General features: G+C 42.1%; 2 protein-coding genes across 2 annotated transcripts in view; both read left to right on the top strand.

Annotated features, from left to right (window-relative positions):
- The window catches only part of LOC129812071 (stAR-related lipid transfer protein 9-like), a 62,950-nt gene extending 58,218 nt beyond the window's left edge, over positions 1–4,732 (top strand). Inside the window, exons 29-33 of the mRNA XM_055864012.1 lie at positions 95–159; positions 419–621; positions 851–930; positions 1,909–2,067; positions 2,295–4,732. Coding sequence (XP_055719987.1) covers positions 95–159; positions 419–621; positions 851–930; positions 1,909–2,067; positions 2,295–2,396 — 609 coding nt within the window. The 3' untranslated portion in view covers positions 2,397–4,732. The remainder of the gene's footprint in view (positions 1–94; positions 160–418; positions 622–850; positions 931–1,908; positions 2,068–2,294) is intronic.
- Positions 4,733–4,898: 166 nt separating this feature from the next.
- Positions 4,899–15,042, top strand: part of LOC129812067 (spectrin beta chain, erythrocytic-like) — a 63,555-nt gene continuing 53,411 nt past the window's right edge. Inside the window, exon 1 of the mRNA XM_055864004.1 lies at positions 4,899–5,296. The gene's annotated coding sequence lies outside the window, so the exon portion shown is untranslated. The remainder of the gene's footprint in view (positions 5,297–15,042) is intronic.

Raw genomic sequence — 15,042 nt, 5'->3', positions numbered from 1 at the left:
AATTCCATCAGCTGAATAATTATGTAATGTCAACATTATTTCTGTGAACATTGTGCAGAATAAACAGCTGTGCTGTTCTCACCTGTGCCTCCAGGTGCGCTTGGCTGCTGCTGGTGACATGGGGAACCTAGTAAGGGGGACGGCTGCTGCTGGTTGGAGGTGAGTTGCACTATGGTTTCTCCTCCCGTCATTTTCATAATCATTTGCAAAGACTTCTGAGAGAGCACATGGTTAACACTCCACCTAACCCATATCATAACACATGACAAATGCTCATGCACCCGTATAAGTTATAAAGCATGAAAAAGTACACCATCAGGCTTCAAGTAAAGTGTTACCAAAACATGTTATACGCGACTGTAGGTACACAAAAATGAGATACTATGTTTTAACCACCTCCCTGTCCTCTCTCTCTCAGGTACGAGGGACTAGAGCGAGGTGTCCAGGCCTTCTACAAGCCCTCCTCTAGTCCGTCAGTGCACTCCTTCCTGGGGGCGGTGGAGCTAGAGAGGCCCCTGGCCAGCCTGTGGAGCATGGTCCGAGACCACTCCAAGACCCACCTGTACCACAAGGCTATCCACTCAGCCCGGACACGGCCACTAGATGACAGCACTCAGCTGGGTGAGTCTGCTGGCTGGAGTATAGCAGGGTTGAGGTCAATTCTCCACTTGAAAATGGCGAAAGCCTGCAATGCTGCTGCCCATGCTAAAACAGGCGTTTTGGCAAATGCACCATCTTTCCATGTCTGAGTCATTCCATTTCAGTCCAGACAAATTACTTCCAGGAAGTAAAGTGAAATTCAGATTCCAATTCTAATTTTCCTCATGCTTTTCCATGTGTTTCTCCTCAGTGTATCTGTTGACAGACCCGTCATGCTGCCACCTCAAACAGCCCAGAGACTTCTGCTGCATCAGCACCCAGTCACGACAGGTCAGTAGGGTCAGAGGTCACAGGTCAGAAGCTCCACACTTGATGGACCTCCAGTTGACTCAACTGCTCTTTCTTACCAAGAATTGTTTTAAATGTTTAACTGCGCAGCAAATTGGTCAGTGTTACCTAGTGTTGATTTTTCAGTGTAACATTTCTAGAGTTGATTCAGGTGTTAAATTAACTCTCTTAATAAGTGTTCAATTAACAGCCATTGGTGTAAAAGAACACAAGTGTTGGTGTTAATAACCAGTGTTAAACAAAAACCTTGCCCATCATTATCATATTTCCCAGCATGCTCTGTTGCAGGTAGATTTTTAAAAATAGTTTTATTTCAATATCTATGTTTTTGCATGTACTGTACATTTATTTATTAATCTTATGCTACTCAAATATAAATATATTTTTCTAAACTTATCCAATCTGTTACTTGGACTTATTGCACCTGTTAGTGAAATGGTTGTTCCAGTTTAGATGCTTAAGGTAATTCAGAATGCAGGTTGTGGGTGAATAAAAATTCAAATTGCAGGATATCCCCACTCTGGCTGGATTCCAATAGGAACTCTACATCATGATAACATAAATAAGCTTAGAAACTTAGTTGGTGAAGGCCACAGGACTGAAAATGGATGTCTCTGTCACTAACAAATATAGTGATGGGTGGTAACTCACTTGAAAGGCAAGGCACTAAGCAGTGTGTTACTTTAACACTGAAAAGTGTGGACCCGTGTAGACACTGGACCAGTGTTAAATTGAAAACTGTCAGTGTGGATTTAACACTGGAGAATTTGCTGTGTGGAATCAGGGGGACAGAGAACATCCTCATTTCAGGGGCAATGATTCTTACTGCCCTATAGCCAGGAGTTGTTTATATGTTACTGTCACATACCGGATAGGTGGAGCAAAAGGCTACCCTTTTTTTTTTACATATATATATTTTTTTACATGGTCAGGAAAAAGCCTAACTCTTCTCTCTCCTAGGATGACTTTTGTGTGCTGGCTGTGCAGTCTGTCTTCGAGGAGTCTCTCCCTCGGCCCAGTGTGGAGGCAATCCGAGGGGAGATGTTGCCTAGCGCCTGGGTCCTTCAGCCAATCACACGCCAAGGCCGAGAGGTTGTCAGGGTCATCTACCTGCTGCAGGTGAGACAGGAACCAGTTTACTATATGTCAATGTAAAGTGGTCTGAAGAATCTGTCAATCAATTCATCAAGATTATTTCTCAATCTTGTTTTACATCAACAGTTCTTAAGAGCACTCCAGATGCAGATATGCTTAATGATTCCTTGTCTCAATGTTTAGTCTCTCTTCCTCTCTCTTTCTTTTCTTCCTCCCCTTCTCGGCTTACTTTTTGTCCTCCTGTCTTTCAGGTCGACCTTGGCACTCCATCCTTCCCACAGAGGCTGTTGGGAAACGTGGCTAGGAGACAGGCTGCAGTCCTGGCAGAGCTCGATTCCCTTTTCTCTCTGTGAGACTGACAGCTGGCCAGGGTCGCGTTCATTACTCACCAAATTGAAGAAAACTGACTGAAAAAGTGAGGGGCTACCTGGACTTGTCCAATATGAAATAATCATTTTCGTGTTATGTTTCAAAACATTTTGCTACGGGGTGCCTTAATGAACAGGCCCCAGGTTAAAGGCCACAGATGTAACAGTGAGCACTTAGACCTATGTCCGGAATCTGATCTGTGACCTGTCTCTCTTTCAATTTGCACCTGAATTTATTTACTTGATTTTAACCTTATGAAGAGCACTGATGACATTGATTGTGTGATACGAAGTATCATGCAGCTTTTTTTATGTACATTTTTTTTTTAAATATATGTATGTCAGTACATATTTGAGTATTTTGTGTTTAAAATGGTTAATTGTAGATCTGTGTTTAATATGTATGCTTTTAGCAATCATAATCGTATCTTGCTGAAGTTTGAGTGGTGTAGACTGGGTGTCAGGGAGGATTCGAGGGGCTGGCTCCTAGATTTGACCCATTCAACAGATCTTACTGCGTTACTGCAACTTCTGATCAGAGAGACCCCAGGCTCCTAAAGGTTTACAATTCCCCAAACGTTTCACAATAACACTATAATAACACCGATTTATATTTCACGCAAAATGATGTCTCCTATTGCCCATTCCTCCATTTAATCTATCTGTACTTTGAGCCTCAGTTCTACTACTTCCATAATTACTGATTTATGATACAGAATGATCTGTCTCCCATTTCACAGGCCTCAGCCTCAGTCCGAACCACTATAAAGACCAGTTAATGACATGATTCTTATTTTCTGAATCCTGTATGGTAACGTCCCAAGGCACAGCACACTTTACCCACTCACTACCCTTAAAGCTAGAATCCTTAGTGTCTACATCAATTTTCAGACTTCTAAATGAATGATATATACCAATTGATTTTTGAAGAGTATAACTTAGAAATGCCCCATGGGCTTGGTTCAACTGTCGTACCCCGTCAGAACTCAAAATAGAAGCTTGTTTTACTCCGATGTCTGTAAACCATGTAAATGTATACGAACGGCGTGTAGCCTCAAAACGTGATTAGAACTATAATGTTGACATCACGGATGGTCAATCCTTGCATCCACAGCTCTGGCTATGAGTTTTAGAGTGGTTACATTTCTCCAGGCCCATCCCTCATCTTTTTACCAAAAACAGAAGCAGGGTGAGCACTTTTTTAATGAGGGCTAAGGATTGTAGTCTAACGGAAGAAAAAAATATGCAACCACTTCTTTGGGGTAACTGTAAAGCTAACACTAAGTTACATACTGTAAACTATAGCCCCAAAACCATATAGGCTGAGTCTATAGGTCTATAGGTCCTTATCTGTTTCTTAGTCAGATTTGTATGTACCGTACTGTTTTGTTTCTACTGTCTCCCAATGACAATGTTATTAGCGCTGCATATATGCAATACTGGTAATTTCACATAGAGTCATGTAGTAAACCATATGCTTGAGGATGTAATGAACAATGGGTTTTCCTCTGAACGTTGATTAACAAGACAGCACAAACAGGTCTCTGACCAGGCTATGATGGAAGGTGTTCGCAATGGTGTTGGCGAGAGAGACGACATATTAATTGGTCAATAATAGACCACGCCTATTCATCTGTTAGTTAGTTGACGCTTCAGGCAATTCATGCACTATTATTGGAATCCAACCTTTAAAAAGCCATATTATGTGTTTTGTTGACTGTTCAGGACATTATTTTTGCTCTAGTTGTTGTACTGCACAGTGTCACAGTAAGAAGGTCCCCGGGGAAACCAAAGAAGAAGGAACTGATATGAAAGATCTAGTTTCCCCGGGGATAGAACAATGAAGTAGCTAACTGACAACCTTTTGTACTGAGTTTTATTTTTATCCATATTTTTTACAAGTGCCTATTATGTGACATGAATGTATAACACCATGTCAATATGTATAATAATTTTGTTTTATTATGGGTTTTTTAAAATTACTATATATTCTAATCCTAAAGAAATGCAAATGAGCGTGTGTTATTTTCCTATATAAACCTGACATATTTTAAAATGTGTACATACATGCACCTTGTCACTTGTTTAGCTGTGTAAATATTAGCTATTTTCATTGTAAATTGTAGGGCTGTTGTCCAGTGCCTGACTATAGCCCCTAGACTTAAACATATCCATGATGTATTAACTTAGCCTACTCAACAGTATGTTCTTATGTATGTTGATTGTTGCCGCCCTCCTATTTATTTGTATGGTATGCAATGTTGGCCACGATCAACAGTGTTTTACATTTGACCACAATCAATGAATCATTACATAAAATAGTGGAGCGTCTACACTGTATGTACACTGCAATAGCCTACTGGAGTGAAGCACTGGTTTGTTTGAATGAGGACACGGTGGGAGCAGAGTAGTGGAGGTGACATTTCTGGCGGGGGCGGAGGCTGTTATGAGTTCCAATTAGACCAGACCGACAGCCAGGCAGTGAGAGGAGGGGAGGGGGCGCACCCCACCACACAGAAGTGTGTCTATAGCTGCCATTTAAAGTCACCAGCTCATGACAGGAATGTCTGTCCCCCTGCGCACAGAGATCATGTACTAGATGCGTCTACTTTATTTTTAACACATTGGATGGGTCAAACGATGGCTCACTGGCTGACGGAAATGAGGAATGAGCGCGCTGTGTGCGCGGCCGCAGCTTTTGGACCGCAAGATTTACAACCTCTTTCTCCACCTTGCCCCTTCTGGCTCTCCAAGACCATTCCCTCTGTGCGGAGTACACTGCCGTGACCAGAACCGGTGGGAAACTTCAATGGGATTATAATTGGATTTTAATTCGAGGGAAATCAAAAGGTGTATATTTTCCTACAGGATTAAATTAAGCAAAGGTGAGTTTCTTTGATCGGGAAACGTTTCATGTAAATTAATACAGGTGAACTATTTACATTCTTAAAATTATAATGGTTATGTGTTAGATTATTATTGAGAATACTGTTTACAAATATATTTATTGACATAGTGGTCTTTAAGTGCGATTCGTTTCTAAATGTAGACACCAAAGGCACATTTTGCTTACCACCTGTTGCTCAATGCAAAACTTGTTGAAGGACATTCCCTCCCTTTCAAATACCACGATGGATAAACTGTTGCAGCCTTGGCTACATTTCAGTTTTGTATTTCTTGCTTATTGTTCTGACACATATTATTTAGATTGTATCATTTTAATTGTGAAAGGATTTAATTCGGTACTCGGTAAGTAGGCGGGTGTTTAGGTGAATTTTTGGCGCGCGCGCTATGCGGGGTCATAACGGTCTTGATGCATGTTCTGCGCGCTTCTGCTGACAGAAATCCAAAGTGCGCTTCGCTAGCTGCCCATCCTTTCTAGTGTTATTGAAAACATTACATCGTTTTCAAAGAGAGGGGAGAGAGTTAAAGACAAAAATATTGTCTCAAAGTTGTTGACTGCTGGAGGGATACGACTTTCTTTAATCCTCTTCATACACAAGGCCACATAGAGCTCTCTCCACTCCTTGCCTTTGGCACATGGATAATAATATGATCAAATATAATAGATATTTTCTTTCCTTAAAGGGCAATTTGGTTGCTGCAAGAATACGCAGACTGGGTGCTCCTCTCCACACTAGGAGTATGTAACTGTTATATCATTTTACTTACATGCTGCACTCTACATGAGTGGGAGGCAGTAGTGAGGCAAACTATTTCCATACCACCTCAAGGTGTCATAAAAAATGCAATCCCAACCCCAACATAAATGATCTTTTCCCATGACCCTCCCCTTGTTAGTGTAAAATAATTGCGCACCCTCCCCCATTATAGAATTAGCAAAAAAATAATATTGACGACCACAAATAACAACCGTGTGTTTATAATCGTGGATATAGACCACACCAGCATGCTTTTGTGGCGCAGTCGGTGCCACGCAGGGCTACCCGCCAGAAGGTTGTGGTTTCTCGGATCACCACCACGGACGAGCTCACTCTCCCTGCCTGTTTCATTAGGCCTGCACTATGACCAGAGCCAGCTGCACATAATGACCAGCTAGGGGGAAATTAGATTTTCAACATTTGTATGCCTATTTATAACTATATAACACATTTTTCACCAACAGGTTTCTGTGCCATTGCACCACACAATCAATCAGCAAAGCATACCGACTTCGGGCGATTTAATATCATGGTTAACGTTTTCAACACCACAATAAATAGATTGTGTCAATCTCGGCAAACAGAAAATACATCCATCTCTACCTTGTAGGCCTACCCAGTATAGAAGGCTTGGCTTGACAATCTATGAATGTCATTAAACTTGTTGGTGTTTTGAAACAGATGTCTCTTTCCATTCGTCAAATGTCTGCTACACAGTTTAGATTGATAGATGTTATTTGTCCGTTTAAAAAAATACATACAGTATACAGGAAGTATTCAGAACCCTTGACTTTTTCCACATTTTGTTACGTTACAGCCTTATTCTAAAATGTATTAAATAAAAAAATGTCCTCATTAATCTACACACAATACCCAATGATGACAGCGCAAAACGTTTTTTAGAATCTTTTGCTAATTTATTCAAAATAAAAAACAGAAATACCTTATTTACAAAAGTACTTGCTATGAGACTTGAAATTGAGCTCAGGTGCATCCTGTTTTCATTGATCATCATTGAGATGTTTCTACAACTTGATTGGAGTCCACCTGTGTTAAATTCAATTGATTGAACATGATTTGGAAAGTCACACACCTGTCTATATAAGGTCCCACATTTGACAGTGCATGTCAGAGTAAAAACCAAGCCATGAGGTTGAAGGAATTGTCCGTAGAGCTCTGAGACAGGATTGTGTCGAGGCACAGATCTGGGTATGGGTACCGAAACATTTCTGCAGGATTGAAGGTCTCCAAGAACACAGTAGCCTCCATCATTCTTAAATGGAAGAAGTCTGCAACCACCAAGACTCTTCCTAGAACTGGCCGTCCGGCCAAACTGAGCAATTGGGGGAGAAGGGCCTTGGTCAGGGAGGTGACCAAGAACCCGATGGTCACTTTGACAGAGCTCCAGAGTTTCTCTGTGGAGATAGGAGAACCTTCCAGAAGGACAACCATCTTGGTAGCACTCCACCAAGCAGGCCTTTATGGTAGGGTTGCCAGACGGAAGCCACTCCTCAGTAAAAGGCACAACAGCCCGTTTGGAGTTTGCCAAAAGGCACCCAAAGGACTCTCAGACCATGAATAACAAGATTCTCTGGTCTGATGAAACCAAGATTGAACTCTTTAGCCTGAATGCCAAGCGTCACGTCTGGAGGAAACCTGGCACCATCCCTAACAGTGAACCATGGTTATGGCAGCATCATGCTGCGGGGATGTTTTTCAGCGTCAGGGACTGGGAGACCAGTCAGGATCGAGGGAAACATGAACGGCCAAAGAACAGAGATTTTTGATGAAAACCTGCTCCAGAGCCGGGCGACGGTTCACCTTCCAACAGGACAATGACCCTAAGCACACAGCCAAGACAACGCAGAAGTGGGTGCAGGACAAGTCTCTGATTGTCTTTGACTGGCCCAGCCAGAGCCCGGACTTGAACCCTATCGAACATCTCTGGAGAGACCTGAAAATAGCTGTGCAGCAATGCACCCCATCCAGTCTGACAGAGCTTGAGAGGATCTGCAGAGAAGAAATTGAGAAATTCCCCAAATACAGGTGTGCCAAGCTTGTAGTGTCATACCCAAGAAGACTTGAGGCTGTAATCACTGCCAACGGTGCTTCAACAAGCAATTGTGTATAAGGTCTGAATACTTACAGTACCAGTCAAAAGTTTGGACACCATACTCATTCAAGGGTTTTGTTTATTTTTTAAACTTTTTTCTAAATTGTAGAACAATAGTGAAGACATCAAAACTATGAAATAACACATATGGAATGATGTAGTAAACAAAAAAGTGTTAAACAAATATTTTTATTTTATATTTGAGATTATTCAAAGTAGCCACCCTTTGCCTTGCTGACAGCTTTGCACACTCTTGGCATTCTCTCAACCCGCTTCACCTGGAATGCTTGGAATTCAACAGTCTTGAAGGAGTTCCCACATATGCTGAGCAGTTGTTGGCTGCTTTTTCTTCACTCTGCGGTCTAACTCATCCCAAATTATCTCAATTAGGTTGAGGTTGGGTGATTGTGGAGGCCAGTTCATCAATCAATCAAGCAAGCAAATGTATTTATATAGCCCTTTTTGCATCAGCCAATGTCACAAAGTGCTATACAGAAACCCAGCTTAAAACCCCAAACAGCAAGCAATGCAGGTGTAGAAGCACGGTGGCTAGGAAAAACTCCCTCGAATGGCTGGAACCTAGGAAGAAACCTAGAGAGGAACCAGGCTTTGAGGGGTGGCCAGTCCTCTTCTGGCTGTGCCGGGTGGAGATCATAACAGTACATGGCCAAGATGTTCAAACGTTCATAGATGACCAGCAGGGTCAAATAATAATAATGACAGTGGTTGTAGAGGGTGCAACAGGTCAGCACCTCAGGAGTAAATATCAGTTGGCTTTTCATAACCTATCTTTCAGAGTTAGAGACAGCAGGTGCGGTAGAGAGAGTCGAAAACAGCAGGTCCGGGACAAGGTAGCACGTCCGGTGTACAGGTCAGGGTTCCATAGCCGCAGGCAGCACAGTTGAAGCTGGAGCAGCAGCACGACCAGGTGGACTGGGGACAGCAAGGAGTCATCAGGCCAGGTAGTCCTGAGGCATGGACCTAGAGCTCAGGTCCTCAGAGAGAAGAAAAAGAGAAAGTGAGAGAGAGAATTAGAGGGAGCATCCTTAAATTCACACAGTTCATTTGATGCAGCACTCACCACTCTCCTTCTTGGTTGAATAGCCTTTACACAACCTGGAAGTGTGTTTTGGGTCATTGTTCTGTTGAAAATTAAATGATAGTACAACTAAGTGCAAACCAGATGAGATGGCATATCGCTGCAGAATGCTGTGTTAGCCGTGCTGGTTAAGTGTGCCTTGAAATCTAAATAAATCACTGACAGTGTCACCAGCAAAGCACCATCACACCTCCTCCTCCATGCTTAACGGTGGGACCACACATGCAGAGATCATCCTTTCACATAATCTGCGTCTCACAAAGACATGGCGGTTGGAACCAAAATCAAAAATTTTGACTTATCACACCAAAGAACAGATTCTCTTTAGTAGTGGTTTCTTTGCAGCAATTTGACCACGAAGGCCTGGTTCACACAATCTCCTCTGATCAGTTGATGTTGAGATGTGTCTGTTACTTGAACTCTGTGAAGCATTTATTTAGGCTGCAATCTGAGGTGCAGTTAATTGCTGATTCATGAGGCTGCTAACGCTTAAGAACTTATCCTCTGCAGCAGACGTAACTCTGGGTCTTCCTTTCCTGTGGCGGTCCTCATGAGAGCCAGATTCATAGTGAATGATGGTTTTTGCGACTGCACTTGAAGAAACTTCTTGACATTTTCCGGAATGACTGACCTTCATGTCTTAAAGTAATGATGGACTGCTGTTTCTCTTTGCTTATTTGAGCTGTTCTTACCGTAATATGTACTTGGTCTTTTACCAAATAGGGCTATTTTCTGTATACCACCATTACCTTGTCACAACACAGCTGATTGGCTCAATCACATTAAGAAGGGAAGAAAGTCCGCAAATTAACATTTAACAAGGCACACCAGTTAATTGAAATGCATTCACCGTGACTACCTCATGAAGCTGGTTGAGAGAATGCCAAGAGTGTGTAAAGCTGTCATTAAGGCAAAGGGTGGCTACTTTGAGGAATCTCAAATATAAAATATATTTTGATTTGTTTAACACTTTTTTGTTTACTACATGATTCCATATGTGTTATTTCACAGTTTTGATGTCTTCACTATTATTCTACAATGTAGAAATCATTTAAAAAAGAAAAACCCTGGAATGAGTAGGTGTGTCCAAACTTTTGACTGGTACTGTATGTAAATGTGATATTTCAGAATTGTATTTTTAATACATTTGCAAACATTTCTAAAAACCTGTTTTTGCTTTGTCATTATCTGGTATTGTGTGTAGATCGATGAGGTAAAAAAAACGATTTAATACATTTTAGAATAAGTCTGTAACGTAATCAAATGTGGAAGAAGTCAAAGGGTCTAAGTACTATCCGAATGCACTGTATATACACACATTACAACGGTTTTCAAAAGTGACCGTGATTGCGCAATAAAGTCAGGACTTATTTCCATTGTGGTCCCTATCTTTTTTTGTATATAAATAGATATAAATGACATAGATACAGACACATTACAGAGATACAATCCCCAAAATACTGTTCACACATAAGGCAGCTTTTGACCTTATCTTAAGAAGTGGTTACGGTTGGTATGGCTTTGAGTTGCTATGGTAGTTTGTTCCACTCAAAAGCGCCGGTATTTAATAATGTATTCCCACCAGATAGACTCATATTTAAAACAGTGAATATTAGAGTGTCTTAGGTATTTTCTTAAAACTGCATTGTTGGTTAAGGGCTTGTAAGTAAGCATTTCACTGTAAGGTTTACACCTGTTGTATTCGGTGCATGTGACAAATACAATTTGATTTGATTTGGACACTAACAAATAAAAAAAATTGGGATAGGTACCTGGGGCTGAGTGAGTGATAATTCTGTAGTTCAGACCAAGTTCAATTAATACTATTATTTTTTCCACTGTTTTTCGGGTTCCCCAACTTCCAGCCCACAGGCCAAATTGTTTTCTGAGCAATTTTTTAAAATTGTTTAAATTTTTTATTTTTTATTTTTTTATTCTTCATTGTTGGACATAAAACACTAAAAACACAAGGAAGTCAGCTCCAATTGATTTTGATTTTGGAACTCTTTTCCCAAGTATTCCCACACATAATAAGGAGATGTTATCTTATGCAAATGTAAGCAAGGTTTGAAATGATGATTATGTTTTAGTAAAAAATGCTATATGTTTGGGCTTCTAAATCTAGTTGATGATCTCTGCTTTAGGGGGTCTATAGCTAGGTTTCCACTCTTGGCCGACTGATGGTTTTGTCACTAAACATGTTGTGTAGGTATAGCGATTGTGCCCTGGTATTGCCACTTGCGCTCTAGCCAATAGCTCGCGGATACAGTGTGGGAATAGCCCCAAAAAAAGATTATTAGGGACAAAATTGAGAGATTGTTTTAATTTGTCAAATGGCAGCCAAGTACCAATCAACATGTCACAAGAATAAGACCCTCGATATTTACTGAATGGAGCATCAAGATCATCCCCATGCACTTTTACCACCCTATGAGGTTCATCATTATTTAACATGTAGCCTAATACAAGGTTTCCCAAACTTGGTCCTGGGACCCTGCCTGGGTGCACGTTTTGGTTTTTACCCCAGCACTACACAGCTGATTCAAATAATCAATGCTTGATGCTGAGTTGGTTATTTGAATCAGCTGTGTAGTGCTGGGGCATTAAACCAAAACGTTAAACCAAACCAAAACATGCACCCAGGGCGAAACAAAACGTGCACCCAGGGCGAAACAAAACGTGCACCCAGGGGGAACCAAAACGTGCACCCAGGTGGAAACAAAACGTGCACCCAGGGGGAACCAAAACATGCACCCAGGGGGAACCAAAACGTGCACCCAGGGGGAAACAAAACGTGCACCCAGGGGGAAACAAAACGTGCACCCAGGGGGAACCAAAACGTGCACCCAGGTGGAAACAAAACGTGCACCCAGGGGGAACCAAAACGTGCACCCAGGGGGAAACAAAACGTGCACCCAGGGGGAAACAAAACGTGCACCCAGGGGGAAACAAAACGTGCACCCAGGGGGAAACAAAACGTGCACCCAGGGCGAAACAAAACGTGCACCCAGGGCGAAACAAAACGTGCACCCAGGGGGAACCAAAACGTGCACCCAGGGGGAAACAAAACGTGCACCCAGGGGGAAACAAAACGTGCACCCAGGGGTAACCAAAATGTGCACCCAGGGGGGCAGGACCGAGTTTGGGAAACTCTGGCCTGATAAACTGCATTCTTTCCCAGGACGTGGTGACATTTTTTCATCCAACATGTACTTTACTTGCATAAAAAGGTTGGATGGAAACCTGGTTGATATCAAGCCATTTTGAGGATGCTGGAATGACATTTTGGACGAATGTGCGTATGCCTAGAGGAGACTTTTAAAGTAGACAAATCAGATGAAAACATGGTGACTGGTTGTGTTTATGCCACATATACAGCGTAATACATGTTTAAATGACAAATATTTAGGTTATATCGAAGCGTTCTAGGTGCGCGAGGGAAAGCCCTCGTATTGGAGAGCATTAAGCTTGCTCTGCCTGTATTGTCTCTAAACAAGATCAATAGGGGATCATTTCCAGCTGCGTGTCTCATGTCTTTACTGTTCTTTCATGCACAGTGATGCACCTGGCCTCTCCACTGCCTATCAGCTATTCCTAGTTGTTATTGTGGATTCATGTTGAAAATTGATGCAGCTTTGAATGCTTTTACGTGTGGAATGATTGCTAATAGCCTATTGCCAATATGTACAAATGCTCCACCTACCACTATTGTCACTATTAGTAGTGGATAGTGGGCAGGATAGAGAGACTGGTAGACTATATTCACGTGTGGTATAGTAGAAGTTACCGTGCAGACAAACGTAGCGCATAAGGGTAGTACCAAAACACCTTGATATAGGGGAGACGCATGTAAGCAGATAAAGACATTTGGCTAGGATGGAAGAAATGATATAGTACAACCTGCAATAGAGCGAATGCAAACCAGGGAGAAAACTCTCTACCCTCCCCTGTGCCCAATAAAAAAACACTCAACCCTCCCCAAAGCCCCCCAGAAGTTTGACAACACTCCCCTATTTTGGAACCCCCAATCCTGTCCCTAACCTCTTCCAAGATCAAACTCACGTGCTATGGCGGTCCAAACAGGATTTAGTATTGCCATTGTAGTAGGCTACACGTGGTATAGTAATATAAGATACTGTCATGTTCATATCCTAAATGAATGAGGGTTTAACTCAACATTAAAATCAACAAGAAGCCACTTGACCATTCCGTTTCAGTCATTTTTAGCAGACACTCTTATCCAGAGCAAGTAGGGTTAAGTACCTTGCTTAAAGGCACATCAACAGATTTCACCTAGTCAGCTCAGGGATTCAAACCAGCAACCTTTCAGTTCCTGGCCCAACCTCTAGGCTACCACCCAGGCCATGATAGAGCTATTACATATTCTATCCTATTTTATTCTATAAGAAAAACCATGCAACTTCATCTCACTGGGCAAAAACTGGTTGAGACAACATTGTTTCCACGTAAATTTTAACCCCCGAATTGAAATGTGATGATTTTTTACCCAAATCGAATGTCATGGTGACATTTTCTGTTGATTTCACGTTGAATTCACGACAACTCAAATGTAAATCAAAAATAGACATTGAACTGACGTCTGTGCCTAGTGGGATCTTTTTATGTATATGTATGAAAAGTATATGGTGTAGTGTTGTCTCTGTCTGTGTGGCAGGTATAGTTGTGCATTAGAGGACAATCTATAGATATTAACAATCTATCAGAAGCAGGAACGACAGGTCTCAGACTGTCCCGTGAGTGTAGGGGAGCAAGGTAGACGATTGCCTCTCCTGTCTCTCTCTGTCACACTCTTTGATATAGCTTTTTCTTTCTTCACTGTGGGGCAGCTTCCCTGGCACAGGTTAAGCCTAGTTCGCCATTAAAAAGCATCTGAATACTTATGCGTATTAGTGCAGTACCAGGCTTCATTTGTGTCTGAAAACATGGTACTATGTGTTGGCCTCTACCAGATGTTCACCATGCGAAGACAAGATGTCACAGACCTCACTCCAGCTGGCGCTGTTACACTTCCCCACACTTTGAGTCACTAGTCCTCCTAACCACACCCATCTGCCATTTCTCATTTCTCCCTCTCCACTTTCCATGCTACTCGGAAAATCCAAGAATTACAGATGGAACATCGGCTGACTGTGTTCTCTAGTTAGTTGCCATGGTTCATGCTCGGTTGTTTTGTGTTAGCCTTTATATTTCATACAAAGGGAGGTGTTTTTGTATTTCCATTTCCCTCTCTAGCTATCATGAAATTCCTTTGCAAAGGTTTGAATAGACGCTCTAATCGCTGTTCAATCAAGACGACTGATTGAAAGATGGATCTTGCTGAATGTACCCGGCTGGTGTTTTTGATATTATAATTGGTGAGGACTGTAATGGGGCTAAGGTTTCTGCCTCCACCTGAACTAAGCTGTGCCTGGGTAGAGGCTGCCACTTCAGTGAAGAGGTAGTCTTTGTCCATGCCATGTAGAATCCAGAGAGGCTATGCCATGACATGTGCTCCTGTCGTCAGTTTGGCCCAGACCAACATGGCGTCCTGGGTTTCATGCAGTTAGGCTAGTGGATTTAATGGTGTCAGCAGACATGCACGTCACATAGCGTAGGGACATGCCTGCTCTGTTGGAGCTAGCCCAGGTTGTGTGTGCGGTGATAAGGGGATCCCCTGTGCTGCTAGTCAGTGGGTGGAGGTAGGGTTATGTCTGATAACATCCCCCTGCACGGGACTGATACAGAGATGAGGAGGAG

This window comes from Salvelinus fontinalis, chromosome 15, assembly GCF_029448725.1.
Source record: "Salvelinus fontinalis isolate EN_2023a chromosome 15, ASM2944872v1, whole genome shotgun sequence".
NCBI lineage: Eukaryota > Metazoa > Chordata > Actinopteri > Salmoniformes > Salmonidae > Salvelinus > Salvelinus fontinalis.
The sequence above is the reverse complement of the archived record's forward strand: the minus strand, read 5'-3'. Positions and strand labels throughout refer to the sequence as shown.